Source organism: Bos grunniens, chromosome 19 (genome assembly GCF_055505025.1).
Source record: "Bos grunniens cultivar Pamir isolate PY7600 chromosome 19, Bosgru_T2T1.0, whole genome shotgun sequence".
Taxonomy (NCBI): Eukaryota; Metazoa; Chordata; class Mammalia; order Artiodactyla; family Bovidae; genus Bos; species Bos grunniens.
Window position 1 is genome coordinate 54,248,077 of NC_141183.1, and position 21,218 is coordinate 54,269,294.

The 21,218-nt window shown below is 47.6% G+C and overlaps 1 protein-coding gene and 1 non-coding gene across 11 annotated transcripts in view; one reads left to right on the top strand and one right to left on the bottom strand.

Annotated features, from left to right (window-relative positions):
* Positions 1-21,218, bottom strand: part of LPO (lactoperoxidase) — a 29,864-nt gene that overhangs the window by 7,484 nt on the left and 1,162 nt on the right. For 3 of the 10 annotated variants that reach the window (XM_086360753.1, XM_086360756.1, XM_086360752.1), the window contains exons 2-9: positions 17,084-17,161; positions 15,651-15,738; positions 10,839-10,999; positions 9,159-9,276; positions 8,618-8,747; positions 7,678-7,884; positions 5,912-6,236; positions 4,147-4,307 (exon numbers count right to left, since the gene is read on the bottom strand). In XM_086360753.1, coding sequence (XP_086216879.1) covers positions 4,147-4,307; positions 5,912-6,236; positions 7,678-7,884; positions 8,618-8,747; positions 9,159-9,276; positions 10,839-10,999; positions 15,651-15,738; positions 17,084-17,159 — 1,266 coding nt within the window. In that variant the 5' untranslated portion in view covers positions 17,160-17,161. Of the gene's footprint in view, positions 1-4,146; positions 4,308-5,911; positions 6,489-7,677; positions 7,885-8,617; positions 8,748-9,158; positions 9,277-10,838; positions 11,000-15,650; positions 15,739-17,083; positions 17,205-21,218 lie in introns of all 10 variants that reach the window. The other 7 variants (XM_086360749.1, XM_086360751.1, XM_086360748.1 and 4 more) reach the window with 5 other exon arrangements.
* On the top strand, positions 13,043-13,149 carry LOC147352714 (U6 spliceosomal RNA). Its single transcript, XR_015148522.1, has one exon. It is a non-coding gene; the product is annotated as a U6 spliceosomal RNA (small nuclear RNA).

Below are 21,218 nucleotides of genomic sequence, written 5' to 3' on the forward strand. Positions count from 1 at the left end.
TGGGCTTCCCTGGTGGCTCAGCTGGTAAAGAATCCGCCTGGAAAGTGGGACACCTGGGTTCGATCCCTGGGTTGGGAGATCCCCTGGAGGAGGGAAAGGCTACCCACTCCAGTATTCTGGCCCAGAGAATTCCATGGACTGTATAGTTCATGAGGTCACAAAAAGTAGGACACGACTGAGCGACCTTCACTTTCAATTTGAATAGCAGTGAATTTCTCATTTGAAACCATGGAGGCAAGAGGGAAGTGGCACAACATTTTTCAAGTGCTGAAAGAAAAGAACTGTCAACCTTGAATCTAGTATCTGGTAACACTATTCCTCTGGAATAAAAGGGAAATAAAGACATTCTCAGATGAAGGAAAGGAAGGGCATTTACTGTGAGCAGACCTATCCTCAGAGAATGGCTAAAAGAAACTCTTTAAATATAAAGAAATGATAACAGAAGGAGGCTAGGACCTCAGAAAGGAAGGAACAATGTAATAGGTAACATTCCACCCAATAGCAGAATGCGCAAGCTCTTCTTAAGGATCTGTGGAACATTCAACAAGATAACTGTACCAGAGTTACAAAGTAAACCTTAACACATTTGAAAGAATTGAGATCGTATAGAGTATATTATCTGACAATGATGGAATCAAACTAGCAATCGGTAACAGAAAGGCAGCAGTGAAATCTCTGAACACTTGGAAATAAAATAATATACTTCTAAATAACCTACAGGTCAAAGAGAAAGGAAGTAACAACAAAACATACATATTGAATTAAAATGAAAACACAGTGTATTGACATTTGTGGGATACAATTAACAGTGCCAAGAGACATTTATATCACTTCTAATCCTTACATTAGAAAAGAAGAAAGCTCTCAGATCAATAATCTAAGTTCTCACCTCAATAAACTAGCAGTAAGAGCAAAATGAACCTAAAGCAACCAGAATAGACTAAAGAAGAAAAGTCATATAATTATATAAATCTATGCAGAAAAACCACTTGACAAAACCCCACATCTGTTCATTTAAAAACTTTCAGTACACTAGGGAAGAGCAGAACTCCCTCAACTTCATATACAGCACTTACAAAAACTTCACAATTAACATACTTAATGGTAAACCTTGAATGCTTTTCTTTTACTGTTGGGAAGATGAGACTGTCTGCTGTCACCACTCTTACTCAGTATAGTACTGGAACTTATACTTTTCTTGCCTGTAATAAGGCAAGATAAAGAAATGAAAAACACACAAATTAGAAAAGAAGGAATATAACTAATTATTTATAGATGACACAACTATCTGTAGAAAATCCCAAGGAATCTACAGATTCCTAGAACTGAGCTTAGCAAGGTCATAGGATACAGAATCAACACGTAAAAATCAATTACATTGTTACACACTGATAATGAATATGTGGAAACTGAAATAAGAGATGTAATACCATTTACAATTCTTCCAAAGGAAGTTAATAGTCAGGTATGTAACAAGCATGTATAGGATCTGTATGATTAAAATTATAAAATGCTGATGAAATAAATCAAGGAAAATCTAAACATTTGGAGAGACATACTATGTTTATGGGCTTCCCTGATGGTAAAGAATCTGCCTGCAATGCGGGAGACCTGGGTTTGATCCCTGGGTTGGGAAGATTCCCCTGGAGGAGGGCATGTCAACCCACTCCAGTATTCTTGCCTGGACAATCCCCATGAACAGAGGAGCCTGGTGGGCTACAGTCCATGGGGTCACAGAGTCAGACATGACTGAGCGACTAACACACACACACACACACTGTTTATGTATTGGAAAACTCAACATAGTAAGGATTTCAATTGTCCCTAAATTGATCTAAGGTTTAATACAATTCTTATCAAAATCTCAGCAAGACTTCCTTGTAGATATGGATAAGCATGTTTTAAAATGTATATGGAAAGGTGAAGACACTAACGATAGCCAAAATAATTTTGAAAAAGAAGAGTAAAGTGAGAAGAGTCATTTTTCCTAATGTTAAGTCTTATCATATAACTACAGTTATTGAACACTGGTACTGGTATAGGCATAGACATATAGATTAGTGGAATAGAAAGGGCAATCTAGAAATAGATTGATATAAATATGCCCAAATATTAATAATTTTTGACAAAAGAGCAAAAGCAATTCAAAAGGAGAAAGATAGCCTTTCTATAAGTTGTGCTGGAGCAATCAGAAATTCATAGTCACCCTGCCCCTCAATAAACCCTGACCTAAACCTTATGCTTTATACAAAAATTAACCTCAAAAGGATCATGAACTTAAATGTAAATGATAAAACCATAAAACGTCTAGAAAAATAAAACCAGGAGATAAATCTTTGGGACCTAAGACTCAGGGAAAGAACTGGGACTTGACACCAAAAGCACAATACGTGAAAGGAAAAAATGGATAAATTTGACTTCATTAAAATGAAAACCCTTACTCTGCAAAGAACTCTATTAAGAGAATGAAAAGACAAAGTACAGACCGGGAGAAAATATTTACAGTCACATATCTGACAAAAGACTCATAGCTAGAATGTAAAAAGAACTGGCTTCCCTGATGGTTCAGATAGTAAAGAATCTTCATGCAATGCAAGACACCCAGGTTTGATCCCTGGGTCAGGAAGATCCCCTGGAGAAGGGAATGGTAACCCACTCCAGTATTCTTGCCTGGGGAAGTCCATGGACAGAGGAGCCTGGCAGGTTATAGTCCATGGGGTTGCAAAGAGTCAGACACGACTGAGTGACTAATACACACTGAAAACTCAACATCAAAATACAAACTCTAATTTGAAAATGGGCAAAATAGGGACTTCCCCGGTGGTCCGGTGGTTAAGAATCCACCTTCCAATGCTTCCAGTGCAGGTGCCTCGGGTTCCAGTCCTGGTCTGTGCACTAAGCTCCCACTGCGGACAACTACCCTGGTGCACCGAAACTGCTGAGCTCACAGATCTTTCACAGTGAAAGATCTCACGTGCCGCAACTAAGACCCAAGGCAGCCAAAAAACAAACAAAATAAAAGCAAACAAAAAAAAGGAAACAGGCAAAATACATGAACCAAAGTTTTACTGAAGAGGATATCCAGATGGCAAAAAAAAAAGAAAAAAAGCATGTGAAAAGATGTTCAGTGTGATCAGCCATCAGGTAAATGCAAAGGAAAATCACAATGCAGTATCATTACATACCTATCAGAAAGGGCGAGTGAAGTGAAAGTCGTTCAGTCGTGTTCGACTCTGCCATCCCATGGACTATACAGTCCATGGAATTCTCCAGGCCAGAATACTGGAGTGGGTAACCTTTCCCTTCCCCAGGGGATCTTTCCAACCCAGGGATCGAACCCAGGTCTCCTGAACTGCAGGCAGATTCTTTACCAGCTGAGCTACAGCTGGTAAAAAAGTAGCACAAGGGAGTAGTGTGGTGACGGAAGAGCTAAGTGTCTTTATTGTGGTGGTGGTTACATGAAATTAAACATTTTTCATGATACAATTGCATGAAGCTACACACACACACATATACACACCACACACGAATTGACTGCATTTATTATTGGTGAAATCTATTAAACTTTATGATTCATATCAATGTTAACTTCAGGCTTTTGCAATTGTACCATAGCTATGCAAAATGTTAGCATTGGGGGAGACTAGGTGCATGTACATTTTGGGGGCTACAACTCCCTAAGCATCTACAAGTATTTTTAAATAAAATGTTTTTTTAAAAAATGTGTATGGTTAATGTCAACATATCCACCTTTCTAAGTCTATTCTAGTCAATCAGTTGATCAACAATAGCAATTGACTCGTGTCTGTGACCTGTGGCTTAGGTGTGGGATTAAAAGATAATGGTGATGGAAAATAATGGTGATGGAACCATCCCAGGAGTGATGGAACCAGTGGTCCCAGTGACGGCACCTGAGGGGGCACACTGAGTGACCAATATATGAATGACCTGCTGACACCCCGAATCCAGGGATTCATTTTGGGGCAGAGAAGCTGAAGAAACAGAAGGGAGGGTTTACAAGAGTGAGACAGTGGGAAAGAAGCAGGAGAGCAGAGGAAGCGGGGATGGAGGTCTGGCAGCAGGCAGAAGGCAGAGCCGGGTGAGTGAGCGAGGCTGGTGTACAGGCAGTGCTCCCGGGCTTCTCACCTGTATGAAGGCTCCCAGGATTTTCCGGGCTTCCTGGTAGAGCTTCTCTCCATTCCAGTGAGGGTTGAGTTTCTTTAGTTCTCTGGCCAGCCGGTTGTGCTCCCGGAGAAGGAGGGTGTGGGCAGTGGCCAGCAGAATCTGCTCTGAGGCTCGAAAATCTCCTGAAAGCCCAGAAGGCAGGAAGGTGGGTTCACCCCGAGCAGCCCCTGAACCCAGTAACCTATGCAAAGAAATACATGATGGTGCTCCAGCGGGAAGCTCTCTTAAGTCCCTCCTTATAGTTAATTTAAGCTGGAAAGAGAGCTGAGTTGTGATTTACAGATTTGAATCCCAGCTCTGCACACACACCTTTTAGTTCTGTGACTTTGGACAAGTTACTTAATGTTTCTAAACCTCAGTCTTCATATCTGTGAAAATGGGGATAATAAGGTTGACCCCCCAACTAGACTGTGGTAAAGACTACAAATGACATTAAGAAGTAAAATTTTGCTAATTAAATCCAAATTGCCTTCTAAGCAGGACCTACAAATGATTGAGGGGCTTTTTATTGTTCAGAGCAACTCTGACGGTTTTAGGAATGCAAGTTTGAGGGCAGGAACCTGGGAAGGGTTAAATTATTCCATGTAATAAGGAGACGAATCTAGAGATGGGGGCTGTTGGGAGGAGAGGGTCGTGTAGATGGTGAAAGACCAGGTGCTTTACAGGGGGCTTCTTTTTGTGTCCTCTAATCGTCAGGAAAGTCTGTGAAATTCACAAATGCTTGGTCTTAGTGGATATTTTTATGGAAAGCAGGAAGGGCTTGGTTTTGTGTCTGGACTGATGTGAGATGTGTGTGGACACAGAATCCCAGGGATCTAGCAAGAGACCTGGGCCTTCTGCCATGTCTGAGTGGGCTTCATCCTAGAAGACTGGATTTTTGGAAGAGATAAGACCTCTGGAAGCCAAAGGCAGAGAGGACCAGGAATGAGCCCCTAGAATGAGAATTGGAGGCTTCAGTTGCATAGGCTGCATGGAGTGGGGCCTCTGTGCCAAGATTATAAAAAGCCTTAAAAATATACATTCCTTTTGATTTATATAGAACTTCCTCCTCTAGGAAGTTATCTTAGTAAACTTATTGAAAATCAGCACAAGGATTCATCAACAAGGATGCTCACGACCTTAAAAACAGCAACAAAATCACAGAAAAGCTAAAAATGACTTAAACGTCTCCAAATAGGGTTGGTAAAATAAATTATGATAAACATATGCCATGGAATGCCAGGTAACCATTAAAGATCATGATGTAGAAGAAAAAATATTTAAAGACATGATAGGTGAAGAGAAAACATCGGATTACAGAGCCGCACTCTAGTATGACCCCAATTGTGTAAAACAATGTAGAGCAAGATCTATGATAGGAAAAAAGCTGGAAAGATAGGGCTTAAAATGTCAACGATGATTATCTGTGAGTAGTGGGATTTTGTGGATTTTCTTATTTTCTTTGTGCTTTTCTGGATTTTCATAATTCTTTTTTTTTTTTTTTTACATACACTGAACACATGTTCCTAGATCCCGTATTTGTCTGGGCCCTTCTGCCAGTCCTGGACCAGTGCCTGCGGCAGTGGTGGCTTTCAGTGTGTTATTTTTCCAGAAGACAATGAGAAGAAGCCTCCAGTGCTTGGAAGCCACCCAGCACCCTTGAGAAGCTCTTCCAGCCTCTCTCTGCTCTCAGTCCCCAGGATAATCCCTTTGTCCTTGGGCCCCTCTATTCCCAGCCTAGACTCACCCGCCAGGAAACAGGGCACACGGGCGGTGGTGTTGATGAACTCACAGGGGCTCGGCTTCTTGTTGTTAAAGGGCAGGTAGGCCAGCCCGTGGTCCCAGGCTTCTTGGTTGACAGCCATGAGGCCCAGCGGGCTGCTGAGGTTCCGGAGACGGCTGGCCAGACTGGGCTCAGAGCCGTACACTAAGCTGGCGTCCAGGAAGGAGGTCACAGCATTGATCTGTTCTCGGGCCAACGACTGGTAAGGTGGAGTGGGGCAGACAAACCCGGCTCGGAAGAAAGGCATGCATTTCCCTTGAGTCTTCAACTTGGGATCATTTTTCGGGAACTGCAGAGAGATGGGGGTGGGTGACTGCAGAGGTGGTACAGCCGGCAGCCTCTCCCCAGGGTAGGTCTGGATGCAGCTGGCAAAGATGCTGATGGTGCCCTCCTGGGACCCTGGTGCCAGACACTGGCTCCAGAGGCCTCGTGCTGACGCTACATCCTGGGCCCCCAGGACCCTGAAGTTCACTACCTCCTGCTGTGTAAAAGGGCCAAGAGGAAAAGCTCCAAATTTTTGGTTGCGAGGGAGTCCTGAGATCTGGGCACAGGGAAGCAGGACATGAGGCAGGAAAGAGTTTGTTAATAATTACTACTAACAACAGCTACCATTTATTTATTTTGAACCTACCATGTGCTTGGTATCGTGCATACTTTATCTCACTTTGGTCCTCATAAAATCCTGTAAGGTAGGTAATTCTGTCCCACTTTATGAGAAAACTGAGGCTCCAAAAGGTTAAGTAATTTGCCCAAGAACTTACAAACTGAAGGGGAAAGATGTGGGACTCAGATCTAGGTTGACCTTACTCCACAGCTTATGTTCTTCACGTGCTGTGCTGCGCTAAGTCGCTTCAGTTGTGTCCGCCTCTTTTCGACTCTATGGACAGTAGCCTTCAGGCTTCTCTGTTCATGGGATTCTCCAGATAAGAAAACTGGAGTGGGTTGCCATGCCCTTCTTCAGGAGATCTTCCCAATCCAGGGATCGACTCCATGTCTCTTATGTCTCCTGCATTGGCATAAGTGCCACCTGGGAAGCCCGTGTTCTTCATAACACAACACATATTCTTGATATGCTTGAGTGAATAAATCACGCTCTCACTGTAAAACCCACGAATAAGACGAAAGGTGCGCCACTGCAAATTACTTTCCCTTCCTGTTGGAAATTCCCATAAGTCCCTGCTGCTCGTTCTGACTCATGCATCACGTTTCAGCTCTTTCTGAGAGTAGCCTTCCTGGACGCCAATGATGACTCACGGTGGCATTCCAAAAATTTACTGGGTATACAATGACTCTCCTGGGGATCTGGATAAAATGTAGATCCTGCTTCCCAATGTTTGGGGTGCGGTTTGAGATTTTACATTTCTAATAAGACCCCCGGTGACATCAGGGCTGCTGGGCCAGGGATGAAGAAAACCCTCTCCAGAGCTTCCCAGTTTTGCCACTAGTGATTACTTGTCCATTTCCCACACAGGTCCTCTGTCCTGGAGGGAAGGGATGCTGTCTCGTTCACCTTTGAATGTCAAGTGCTTAGTGTGTTGCCTGATGATGGCAGATGATGGATGTCTACTTACTAAATAAGTGGGCGAATGAGTGAATAGAATGTGAGAGGCTTGGGAAGCTGTCAGATCAGCATTCAGGATCTCCAGGAGGTCCTGGCTGATGGGCTGGGAACACCTGCTACACCAGGGAGGCAAGCAGTTTGCCAGGGGCCCCCCGCTGCAGGGGCCTACCATGATGGGGAAGCAGTTGTCTCCCTGGATACAGTACTCCTCACACTGGGTTTTAGAGTGCTCATTGCTCCCCAGTTCCGTTTCCGGGGCGAAGTCCAGGTCGTGGTCCACAATCTGACCCCACTGCATGAAGAGCAGGGACCTGTTTTGGTCCAGAACACCCTCTTCGTCCAGGTAGCCTACAATTTTGTTGGATACCTCCCGGGCCTACAGATGGAGACAGAAGGAGAGGGAAGAAAAGGTGCTTTGAAGATTCAGATTGAACGCAGTACACTGAGTACCCATGACGTAACAGGTACACTTCCTCTTCAGGACAAGCTCTGAAGTGGGTGGCATTACTCCCGTTCTGAGTCCAAGAGGGGTGAGAGCAATCACCCACTTCCTGCAGCTACAAAGGGCCAGGTCTGTATGACTTGATGGTTTCAAGGCCAATGCCCTTTTCACTCAAAGAGGGTAAACAAAGGCTGTCCCTTAAGTAAATGCCACGGAGGAGGTGCCAGGTGTCTGGAACCAGGAACAGAGGGGCTCTGGGGAGGGCCTGCCAACTCAGATGAGGCCAATAGATGGGACCTCCAGGCAAACAACAGCTGATGCACTCCAGGGGCTGCGGCAGGACAAGCGCCAGCAGGATGGCGCAGGGAGGCCATCTGCTTGGGAGACCCCGGGGTACTTGGCTTGATGGCGGCTGGGCCATGACCACCACGTGGCTGGGCTCGGGACGCGGGATCTGCAGCCCTCTAGTGGCGTTTTCCGGAACACCACGAGGGAGCGAGTCCCCATCTCCGTGTCTCCCCGGGTGTGGTTCTCCCGCGCGTCTGTCTCTCCTCGCGCCCGTGTCTGCGTCCTCTGCTTGGGGACTTAGCGGGGCGCCTCCCTTCCCCTCTGACTCCATGTGCCCGCGCCAGCTCGGGGTTCGCCCCCTCCCCGCGGCCGCGCTCACCAGCGGGACGCGGAAGCCGTTGCGCGTCTTCCTCTGCGTCCAGCCGAAGGGCAGGGCGAGCCCGTCCTCGTACTCCGCCGGCAGCCAGCGCGCCAGCGCCCTGTTGGCGGCGCCCAGTGCGGGGCTCCTCCTGAAACGGCAAGGCTGGCCCTCAGCCTCGTTCGGCTGGCTCCCGGGTCTGCTTCTCCGCACATCCTACGGGGATCCCCCGGGGAAGGACGGGAGCCTCTGCCCCAGGGAGACTGGATGCGGAGGAGGTGCCTCTCCTGTGTGAGGTGGTCTGGACCACTCCCATCCCCGAAGGCTCCGGGCTCCTCCGCCCCCGGGAAAGGCGCTCCTTCCAGCCGGATATACGGTGGTCTCTTTAGACAAGTTGGGAAAGTGAGGCAGGTTCCAACAGAACGGATTCCAGAGGGACGCTGGCCTGGGAGGGTGAGGTCGTGGGAGTCCTGCCTGTAGTGCCCAAGGAGCCAAGCCTCTGGCTGGGCTGGGTGGGGCAGGTGGGCCACCCTGCCCACTACACACCCCCATGGCCGCTCACCTGTTATTACAGTCCCCCGTGATGGTGCGGTAAGGGCTGTTTTCATCACATTTCACCAGAGGAACCGGGGCACCGCAGCCCACCTCCCAGGAGAGTGCAGTCAAGTCCAGGCTAGGGTCTGAAAGAGAAGAGATGCCACAGGGCAAGGTGGTGTCAGAAAACCCTCTATCCTTCCTGTGCCTGGGTTCTTCCTCCATTCCGAGGCCCTGAGGGGAGGTTTATCTTTTGGACCTGATTTTTGGGAGAATACATTTTACATTCTAAGCAAGCGTTTCTCAAGGGGTTTCACCTTTAATCCTGACAACTCATTAAGGTAAAACTTTTAATTCTCATTTTACAGAGAAGAAACTGAGATCACAGGGTTCCCAAGACTTGTCCAAGGCAGCACAGATTAGTAGTATCTCCAGAACTGTTAGTAATTCTTGGTCTATCAGATTATTTGAATCAATGGACTTTTCTTTTAGAATAAAAGTACCCCCTGAGAGGTTAGGTGCATGTTAGTATGAGTTAGTTTGATAAGATTACTTTTCTTCTAAAGCTCCACTGATGGGTATGTCCCTGGTGGTTCAGTGGTTTAGACTCCACACTTCCACCATAGGGGTTAAGAGTTCACCCCCTGGTTGGGGAACTAAGATCTCAAATGCCACATGGCATTGCAAAAAAAAAAAAAAAAAGTAAAAAAGTTCCACTGACCTCTAAAGTACTAAGCACACAAGAATCTAAATGGAAAGATATTGGGAAGGGACTGGCCATTTTTAAGTGAGGAGCCCTGTGGTCTTGGGCGGGGGTGGGGGGAGGTAACAGTGGGTTGTTTTAGGTATCAGAGGCCTTCATGAGTGCACAGAAGAGAGAGCCGCCCAAATCCTAGAGCAGCCTGTACTCCATTCTGGTACCTGCAGGGAAAAGGAGTCAGGGGGATCCAGCCCTGGGGGGCTTCTTCAGGGGGCTCATCTGCAGAAATGGGCAGGGGCCAAGGTTCAAGCCCCAGCACCTTTTGAGTCTCATCGAGTTCAAAGCGCTCCCTCCTTCTCCCTACCTTGTCCTGGTTTCCTTCCTTCCTTTGGGAACTTTGGAATTTTCCCATGTCCTAGGCCAGGTATCTTCCCTCACTTGAAGTTTTCCCAGCAAGAACCTGCAGTCTCTTCCTTCCGTCAAGATCAATCCCCTTCCTCCATGACCGTCCATGAACTGTGACATTTGGCCAGGGGTGGGGTGGAGGGGTCGAGGAGCTCATGATCAATTGGCAAGCTCATTGTTTCAGCTCCACAGTATTCAGAACAAGAGGGACAGTTCCTCATCCGTGACATAATCCCAGTAAATCTCCCCTGACACAGGTGGATTAAATGTCCTTTTTACAGGCGGAAGTGGTGGCACTGTGGTTTGAGACAGGGATCCCATGTTTATTGACTTTAGTTCTTCCTCTGGACAGAGGCCTTACAGCTGGTATTATGCCAAAGGGCACGAATGTCGCCTCATTTGGAGTTGGCAATGTGACCTTGCTGGGCCCGAGTTCCTTTCTCTGCCGAAAGAGCACTAACCTGACTGTCCTCCCAGCCCCTCTTTGCTCTGAGGGAGAGAGAAGAGGGCTCCCAATAGGAGCTGCAGTCTTGATGGCTTCTGCTCTTTCCCCCAGGGAGACGAGCCCTTCCTGCCACTGGGGGGCTGGTGGGATTTCCATACCTGTGACGTTGGTCAGGGCTGTGTCCCGCCTCAGCCTCTTTAAGGACTCCTCCCACACCTGCCCGTTGCGAATGGCCGTGCGGGTCCGGCCCTTGGCGTGCTTGAAGTACTCTGAGAGCTGTTGGGTGGTGGGTGCCTCAGAGCTCAAGGTCGTCTTCAGCCTACAGTGGAGAGCAGTGGGGGAGCCATGGGGGTGTGGGCAGCAAGCAGGAGCCCCCCACGTCTGTGCTCTCAGGACTTTTAGTCAGCTGTCCTCGGATGCCTCTGGAAAACCGCCTCTGGGAGGAGGAAGCTGCAGTGTGTCTTTAAGCTTGGTGCAGTCTGTTTCTGAGGGAAGGCAGGCAGATGGACCTGAGAGCTTCCTGAATTAGAATCAGAGGGTTGCCGCTGCATTGGCGGCTTGCGGCTCAGTTGGGGAAACCAAATACGCCTAAGTCCCCGGATGTACGATTCCGACTGAGGAGCCCTTGACTGTGGAACCCCCTCTCACGGAGCCTTGGGGGCAACCAATTGATGCCAATACTGGCGTGAACCAGATGCTGGAGACATCTGATAAAGATTTTAAAATGATTTAAAATCCGCTGTCATAAAATGGTTTAATAATCAATTTTAAGTTTTTCTTAAATGGAAAAATAAAACCCAGACCATTCCACAAAAGTAGAATTTATTATGTAGGGCTGAGTCCCTTCGCGGTTCATCTGAAACGACCACAACATGGTTAATCGGCTATACTCCAGTACAAAATAAAAAGTTAAAGTTTGAAAAAAAGAGTAGAATTTATTAAAAAAAAGAAAACAACAAGTCGAAATTATAGACCTGGAAATACCTTAACTGAAATAAAAAGCTTGTTGGCTAGACCCAGCAGTCAGGTGGACATAAGAAGACAGAATTGAAGACAGGTCAATAGAATGAGGTCAGTCTGGAAAAACAGAGAGGAAATAGACTTCTACTACTAAGCAAGGTGAGGTGGGTGAAGTCCTGCATGAGAACCCTCTCCCCACTCCTGTGTGAGATGAGGGGTCCTGTCAGATGATCTGAAATTTTGGAAGTGGCTTAAACTCTCAGGAAGACAACCTTGCTTTTGGGATACACTTCACAGGATGTGACTACTGGCCTGTCCCTGTGGATCAAGTCGTTAACTCTACTTCTAGCATGCAGGGGCCTGGTGTCTCAGCCGGAGGGGTGACTTGGACAAGCAGGCCGACCTGGGCTCCGGGGGAGCAGGCAGGGCTGTGGAGGAACTCTTTTTCCATCTCCAGGCCTCTGGCCTCCTCCTAGTCCTCACCCTCCCCTACCTGGATGGTTGCAGCAGACTACGGCCTCCCCTCCTGTCCTCCTCCCATCCATTCTCCACCTGGCTGCAGGAGGGAGCTTTTTCGAATGAAAAGCAGACCAGGCTACTCTGATTTAAGCACTTTCTTGGCTCACCCTGTGGCGTTCCTGAATCCATGGTCTTATAGTGTACATGCTCATAGCATTATATGAGCTTTGCCTCTGTCTAGCTCCCAAACATTTTCATCACCTGCAAAGGAGACCCCACACCCATGAACTGTCATGCCTGAGACCTCCCCTTCTCCCCCAGCCCCTCCAAGCCACTGCTCTGCCTCTGACCCTCTGACTCTCAGGCTCCACCTGTGTGTCCTCTTTTCCTACCGCCACCACCAGCATGGCCTTCTTTCCGTGTCCTAAGCACCTGAAGCTCTTTCCTGCCTCAGAACCTTTGCCTGCACTGCCCCCAGGCCCTGTAATGCTAGCCCCTGGCTCGCTACATGGCCTGTTCCTTCTCATCCTCCATCAGGCTTCCCTGCTTTCTGCAACTAGAGTAGCAGCCACTGCTCTGTTTATTTCCTTCATTGTCCTCATCACAGTTTGTGGGGCACTGGAGTGTTTGTTTGCTTGTGAAAAAAATGTTTAAATGTGATTATGTCTCCACGAGGTCCCTGAATCCAGGAACTAACCAGTGGGGATGAGTTCCAAGGCAGAGCTGCTCATCCTGGGCAGCATGACTCAAAAAGGAGGTGCTGAACATGGATTTTGTGGCTTTTAGTCTCCCCCCACCTTGGGCTATAAAAGGGTTGACATTAGGAGGGAGAGAGAAGGTTCATTGGGAGACAGTGGCTGAAAAACCGGACGTTTCCCTCCCACCACTGTGGGGCTTCCTCTTTGCTCTCAGTCCCGTGACAAGGTCCTTACAAGGAGGACAGGTGCTCACTTTGGCAGCACATATCCTAAAATTGGGACTATACAGAAAGGATTAGCATGGCCCCTGCACAAGGACGACAAGCAAATTTGTGAAAGGTTCCATATTTTTACCTAGAGACAGATTTTTACCTTTGTCATACAGGGTGAAGTAAGTCAGAAAGAGGAAAAATATTGTATAATATCACTTACATGTGGAATCTAGAAAAACGATACAGATGAGCTTATTGGCAAAGCAGAAACAGAGTCACAGATATAGAGAACAAACTTATGGATACCAAGGGGGAGGATGTTACAAATTGGGAGACTGGGACTGACATATATACACTCTTATGTATAAAATAGGTTACTAATGAGAACTGAGGGTAGAGCACAGGGAACTCTACTCAATGACCTGTGCTGACCTAATTGGGAAGGAAATCCAGAAAGGAGTGGATATATGATACATATAGCTGATTCACTGTGCTGTACAGCAGAAACTAACACAACATTGTACAGCAACTATACGCCAATAAAAATTAATTTAAAAAAAAGTGAAAAAGAAGAGGGTGCTGCTGTGTGTCCTGGAGTTGTGGCTGGTGGTTGACACCTGCCCAAAGAGCCTAAAGAAAACAAGAAAAGAGGAGGTGGCTGACACTGCGCCCCTAACAGCAGAGTAAGCCAGACAGGCCGGCGCAGGGCCCTGATCCACACATCCTCCAGCGGCAGGGCAAAGCTTTTAGTCCTCTAACCCGTGTGTGCGTGCTCAGTCATGTCTGACTCTTTGGGACCCATGGACTGTAGCCCATCAGGCTCTGTTTGTTTTGTTTTTTTTTTTTGGTCCAGGGGATTCTCCAAGGAAGAATACTGGAGTGGGTTGCCATTTCCTTCTTCAGGGGATCTTCCTGACCCAGGGATGGAACCAGCGTCTCCTGCATTGGTAGGTAGATTCTTTACCATTGAGCCACCTGGGAAGCCCCTCTTTGTACAGTGGTCCCGAATCAAATCCCAGAGACAGTTTTGGGTAAAGTAGAAAAGGATAACTTTATTGCTTTGCCAAGCAAAGGGAGACACACCAGGGTCCTGCCTTGAAAAACTGTTTGGTCTTCTGGAGCCTCTTTAAAGGGGACCTGGGTCAAGATGATATACGGAAGGACTAGGGAGGGAGCCACAAGCTCCCGGGCTGCGACTTGGAGCTGTGAGCTACTGGTTAGATACTTCTCTGGGTCAGAGACTTGGCAGCAGAGTGTGTGAGAGCCGAAAGTGCCCAAGGAGGGAAGGACTTCTGATCTCCCCATCCCACCTCCAGGCACTATATTATCCAAGTGATTTAGGCTTTGTCATTCTATATCTCTCCTTCTTTCCCTCAGCTTAACCCCTAAGAGTCAGAAACCTGGGCTGGGGGATGGCAAGAAGCCTGGGAAAGAGGGACGACAGACTGTGGACCCTTCCTTCTCTCTGAAGTCTACAACAGCTCTGAGCAGAGGAAAGTGAGAGGCTCGGGGCTTCATCTTCTTCTGCTGATATTTGAGTTCCTGAAAGGATGCTGTTCTTGGGACTAGAAGAGATCAGAGCACATCTTGTCCTCTAAAAGTCAGCCAAGAAGTTGGGGGACCTCTTGAGAGTTTATGAAAGGGCCAAGGGGGAGTGAAACCCCAAGATGAGTAAAAAGACAGCAAGAGGAATGAGCAATGTGGTTTTCAGCTCCATGAAGTGATTACTCTGGTTTGTCTGCCTCTCTGGCTAAAGCATGTGCTTTCTGAGGGCAGGGACACAGTCTGCACTGCTTATTCTGGGAAGCCCAGCCCCTCCCCGGGTTGGGAGGTAGCTGACTCTGCCAGTGTCCTGTATGTTCCCCCAGTGGCCTTTGGGCCCCTCCCCTGGCTGCTGCGGGTGCAGCTGCAGCTGATGGCTCGTGCCTCTAACTTTCTTGGGCAATGGCTTCTGAGTCAGGGGAGCTGCCTGTCTGAATGCCTGGGAGTCACACAGTGGGATATACGCTCTACCCGCCCCCACACCCCACCCCAGCCCCAGTACCAAGCTTGCAGCACATCTGGCTGAGTCAAGGACACCTTTGGCAGGTGAACGCTCTGCTGCCTTGCTCAAGGTAGGACAGGCTCTGAGATGCAGCCCACACTCTGGATCTCCCTGCAGGGTCAGCTGGGGCTGGGCCTTAAACCACATCCCTGCTTGTCGGCCTTCTTTTTACCCATCTGGCCTCACTCCTTTGCTCCACTAGAGCTTCCTGAGAGTGCTCCCCGGTAAGTCACCCGTATGTGAATGCAGATCTTAGCTTCTGTTTCTAAGGGCTTGATCTAAGTCATGCTGAATGAACAAAAAACTACTGACCGGTTTTCTGAGACTCTGGAAGGCACGACCCAAGGAATCACTTAACTACAGGAAAGAAAGTGCTCATGAGATCAGATGAGACATCCCCTTCGAGGAAACTTCGAGGCTGAGGATTTTAGGAGCCGCGGGCTCTTACTCCTGCTTGGCCCCTGCTCGCAGGCGAGGGGTGGGAGGGCAGGCTGTATAACTGCTTTGGCTTACTGGCCTGTCAGGACTGGTTTAGACCCACTTGTCCTTAACAGGAAGCCCAGGAAGGAATGTGCGTGGTGTGTGTGTCTCACCCACCTGGTCCGGGAATCCAGGAAGGCCTTGTTGACCTGGATCTTGACCTTACTCACAGCATCAGAGATGGTGGTGGTGCTCGCGGCCTGTGCTTGGAGAGGGAAACAAGGAATAAGGTATCAGACGCCACTCTTTGGAGAAGCCCTTTGCTCTGTCCCCCTCTTTCTCTGCTATTATCCCCACTCTTCAAATCTGAGCAGGAAGAGGTCAAGATTAGGAAACATTCCTCCGGAGGAAAAGCCAAGAATGAGAAGAATATTCTCTGATCCTCAATAGGTTATCAATGTTGCTCTTTAGGAGTCCACTAGAATACAGTCATCCCTCAGTATCCGCAGGGGATTTGTTCCAGGAACCCCCAGAATGCTCATGTCCTTTATATAAAATGTATTTGTAAATCTATCACATCATCCTATATACTTTAAATCATAAGTTATCATTTCTAGATAACTTATAATACTTAATGCAACGTAAATTTCATGTAAATAGCTGCCAGAGTGCATTTTTTTTTGAGGGTGTGTTTTCTGGAATCTTAAAAAAATATATATATATATTTATTTATTTGGCTGTGCTGGTTGCAACACGTAGCATCTTTAGTTGCGGCATTTGAACTTCTAGCTGCAGCATGTGGGATCTAGTTCCTTGAGCAGGGATCAAACCCAGATCCCCAGCACTGGGAGCATGGAATCTTAGCCACTGGATCACCAGGGAAGTCCTTGGAATCTTAAAAATAAAATACTTTCAATCTACTGATGATTGAATCTGCTGATGCATAACCTGCGGATAGAGGGCTGGCTGGATCCAGTGATGGGATTAAGATGTGTGACCACTCAGACTGGATCTGGATACTGGACTGTGGGATTTGTTTGCTTCTTGGTGAGGTGGACCCATACACAAATCCCTCAAAGGGCTTAGCTAATCATCAGGATCCCGAGATAGGGAAGGAGATGGCTTAGAGTAGAGGTGGGTTTCCTTCTTTGCATTCCTATTAGGGTCTGGAGTGGTGGGGGAATCAGGATGAAGTCTTTGAACAAGGGGAGTGTAGTGGCTTAAATAGTGTCCCTCCAAAATACATGTCCATCTAAAACCTTAGAATGTGACTTTAAGAAGAAGTCATAAGGGCCCGGGATTAGAGGGTGCTCTATATCCGCTGACTAGTGGCTTTATCACAAGGGGCAAGGACACGCAAGAGGACCCACCCAGAGAAGCAGGCTGTGTTGGAGTGATGCAGCTGTAAGTCAAGGATGGCTGGGAGCCACCAGGAAGAGGCAAGGAAGTATTCTCCCCTTGAGCCTTCAGAGCAGCATGGGCCACTAACACCTTGATTTTGGACTTCTAGCCTCCTGAACTGGAGGAGACGAAATCTCTTGTCTTAAACCACCCAGACTGTGGTCCTCTGTAACCGCAGCCCCAGGAAACCAGTGCAGGGTGGCACTTACCAATTGTGTCAGATGCTGCAACCTCGAATAAGGTCACGGAAGCCAAAAAGACTGGAAGTTGGAGACAGACCCACATCGCTGAAACAAGACCCCAGATGAGGGTGTGAGCCTTGCAGGATCCCTGTGGGTAGGACTGACTCAGAGAAAGAGGATGAGAAAGCAGGGAAAGCCCAGAGAACACCAGACACCCTAACATGAGAGCAAAGGAGGGGAAACCATAGTAACTAACTAAGCACTGGACCATGCTGGTTGTGGTTTAGTCATTAGTCACGTCCAACTCTTGTGACCCCACGGATTGTAGCCCACCAGGCTCCTCTGTCGATGGGATTTCCCAGGCAAGAATACTGGCGTGAGTTGCCATTTCCTTCTCCAGGGGATCTTCCCAAGCCAGAGAACAAACCCTCACCTCTTGCATCTTCTTCACTGGCAGGCAGTTTTTTTTACAATATGTGCAGACCCATGCTTGGGCTGCCCTGGTGGCTCAGACGGTAAAGAACCTGCCTGAAATGTGGGAGACCTGGGTTCAATCCCTTGGTTGGGAAGATCCCCTGGAGAAGGGCATGGTAACCCACTCCAGTATTTTTGCCTGGAGAATCCCCATGGACAGAGAAGCCTGGCGGGCTAGAGTCCATAGGGTCACAAAGAGTCGGACACAACTGAGTGACTAAGCACAGCCCAGCACATGCTAAGTACTGGGAGATAAAAGGGGCCATAGTAGAAGGAAAAGGACTTAGGCTTTGGGGTCAGAAGGGCCTGAGTTGTACTTATGCATTGCCCTAACTAGCTCTGTGATATTGGGCAGGTTACTTAACATCTCTGGGCCCCTGGCCCAATTGAGTGAGACGGTTGGACCAGGTGATCCAGGATGTCTGATTCTGACCCAAGATCCTGAACCCGTCTTGTGACCAGTAACACATGCTGTTACCAAGCCTAAAACACATCTTTGGAGTCCCCTTCCTCTGTCCCCTCAGGATGTATTGCTCCCTGGAAGCCATCCTGCTCTGGCCCAGCCCCAGGGGAGTGAGCCTCAGAGGAGGACACCCAGTTCCTTCCTTCAGGGCCTGGCAGGGCTTCACCCTCCCTCAAGAACTGACTTGATGGAGCATGAGAATGAAAGTTGTGGCAGAGCTCACAGCTGTGTCCCAGGTTGCCTGGAGAGATTCCTGCTCTTAGATCAACGCCTTCATCATGAACTTTAACTCATGATTTAAACTAAGTCATCAGATTAAAATCGGGCAGCTTTGTTTGCTGATAAGGGGCTTTGGGGCTCAGAGTGTTTATTAGGTTTTGTGGAACAGACCCAGAGTATCATTTGAGGAGATTCTAGCTCCAGCCTGGGAGGCACCCATGGTGTCCAGGTGGAACGATCATGTATCTAGACTCTGTTCTTCTTAAGAGTGCACAAGTTCTCCCTGTAGTCTGCATTCAACAGACAGACTCCAGAAACGACCTCAGATTGGCTGCCCACTCCGTGTCTACTCAAAGCTCCCCAAGAGAAATTGTGGTTCTGGGGCTTTGCCTGAAAGACCACCCAGGCACTGCCTCCAGATAATCTCCAGAAAAGATGAACCATGTATCTGTACAGGTAAGTTTCAGCCTCCATTACACTCTGTCACTCTTTCTCTCTGACCTTGGATGATCCCCTGGATGATTTTCATCTTGGATGTGCTTTCTGTAAGCTAACTGTAGGAAAAGAAAGGGCAAAGTATGACTAAATACCTCTCTGGCCAGGATTCTCCCTGGCACAGTTTTCTTCCCAAGAGAAAAACAGTTAGACTCCTCAGGGGGCTCCTGTCCTTACACCTCTGGGGCCTTGAGAAGAAACGCAGTCCTCCTCTTTGTGATTCAGGGACACCACTGAGCCAGCAGAAATCTGCCTTTTCAGGCAAACACAGGTGATGATTTGGAGTAAAAGCATCATCGATATTATTTTAAGTTGTGGTAAAAACACATAGCATAAAATTTACCACCTTAATCATTTTAACCAGAGAGTATAGTAATGATAAATGTATTTACATTATCGTACAACTGATCTTTAGAACTATTTCATCTTGCAAAACTGAATCTCTGTACCCACTAAACACCAACTCTCCCATCCCCCTTTCTCCCAGGCCCTGGCAGCCACCATATCATTGATTTTTAAAGAGAGCTGAGGCACATACAAGTATTCATTATATTATTCTTTCAATGACTAATGTGTGTCATGATATCAAATACAAAAAGTGAAAGGTTAGCCTGTGGAAAAGGGCATCAGCTGAGATAGACTGAGGAAGAAAAATATCATAGGCCAAGAAATAAAAGTTGAGAAATCTGAACAGGGAAAAGTCCTCAGAGACTCATTTCTCCTCTCCTTTCCTTGAAACCCCCTTCATACTCCCCCCACTGAAAAGTGATGGGAAGTGAAGTGAAGTGAAGTCACTCAGTCGTGTCAGACTCTTTGCGACCCCATGGACTGTAGCCTACCAGGTTCCCATAGATGGAAAATCCCATCTATGGGATTTTCCAGGCAAAAATACTGGAGTGGGTTGCCATTTCCTTCTCCAGGGATCTTCCTGACCCAGGGATTGAACCCGGGTCTCCCACATTGTAGGCAGACGCTTTTACCGTCTGAGCCACCAAGGAAGCCAGCAAAAGTGATGGGAAGGAACCTCAAAGCCAAAGCTAAGTTATTTTTCATCTCTGAATCATCTTTCCTGGTAGGTGTGAAGGAAGCACAAGGGAGAGAACACCGAGCCCAGCAAACACAAGGTCATGCCGTTGGGAAACGGGTGTGCAGAAAGGTCCCAGAGGAACACTGTCTGCAGCCAGAGCCAAGAGGCTTCTGGGACATCTGGATTTTTACCCACGTTCTTATCATCATGCTCAAGGAAGAAATCATTTTCCAGGCCCCTTGGGTTGCATCAAAGCTTAAAGCTTTTCCTGAGACATGAAGCATTATCTGGAGACAAAACCACAACCTCTGCCTCTAAAATGCCAGGCGCTTCCACAGTCCCCTGCTTCTTACTCACACTCTTTCCTATGCAAAGTCTGCTTGGCCAAATAAACTATTCATCCTTCAAAACCCAGGCCAAAAGCCACGTTCTCTGTGAAGTGTACCAGATTTCTCCAGGCAAAGTGAGGTCATTTTTTCTGTCTTCCCAGAGTACTTTATTCACATTTGGTATCACTGTTTTCATGTGTCTCCCCTACCAGACCTCGGGCTCCTCAAGAACTGTCTTCTGTTTTTTCAGTGCCCAAGCCTAACGTTGGCATGTAATAGGTGTTGCGTACACACTGAATGAATGAAATTCCCAGGGCAGAGGAGTTCAGCATCTGGATGGTACAGAGAGAGAGGATGGTGGTGGTCCCTTAATAGGCTCCTCCCACCTTAATGTGGCTACCGATCACTGGGGGACCTTGTTAAATGCAGATTCTAACTCAGAAGGGGCCTGAAAGCCTGCACTTCCAACAAGCATGGAGGTGATATCAATGCTGCTGGTCTACAGACCACACTGAGTACCATGACCTCCCAGAGTCGGGCTCTCAGACTTTGCTGGGAAGTCACCAAAAGGGCTGCAGGAAGCCCTGAGAAAGGAATGGTGAGTGCTCTGTTGAGGGTGGTGGGATGAGCCAGAAGGAAAACCAACAGACTCCCCATCACCCCCAGGAATACTCTATTTGATCTTTTGAGCGGCTCCAGTATCAAGAGGAAAATGGAAAAGAGAGAGCTCTATCAAGCTCTCTACAGCAGGAAAAAATCCCCCTAAGCCATAGGGTTATGTGCCTGCCTTCTCAGTCACTCTTTTGTGTCTGACTCTTTGCAACCCCATGGACTGTAGCCCACCAGGCGCCTCTGTCCTTGGAATTTCCCAGGCAAGAAAACTGCAGTGGGTGGCCATTTCCTACTCCAGGGGAGCTTTCTTATCCAGGGATCGAACCTCCATCTCCTGCATTGGCAGGTGGATTCTATACCACTGAGCCACCTGGGAAGTCCAGGGTTACCCAATTCCATAAAAAAAAATATGATTCAACCATTCTGTATTCTCCCCAGATGAAACACATTTAAATACTGCTGCAATTCGTAAATCTGATTAACAACCAAGTGTCCACAGGACATTGGAGACACTTAAGCAGACATTCAGGGTTAACTAGATGT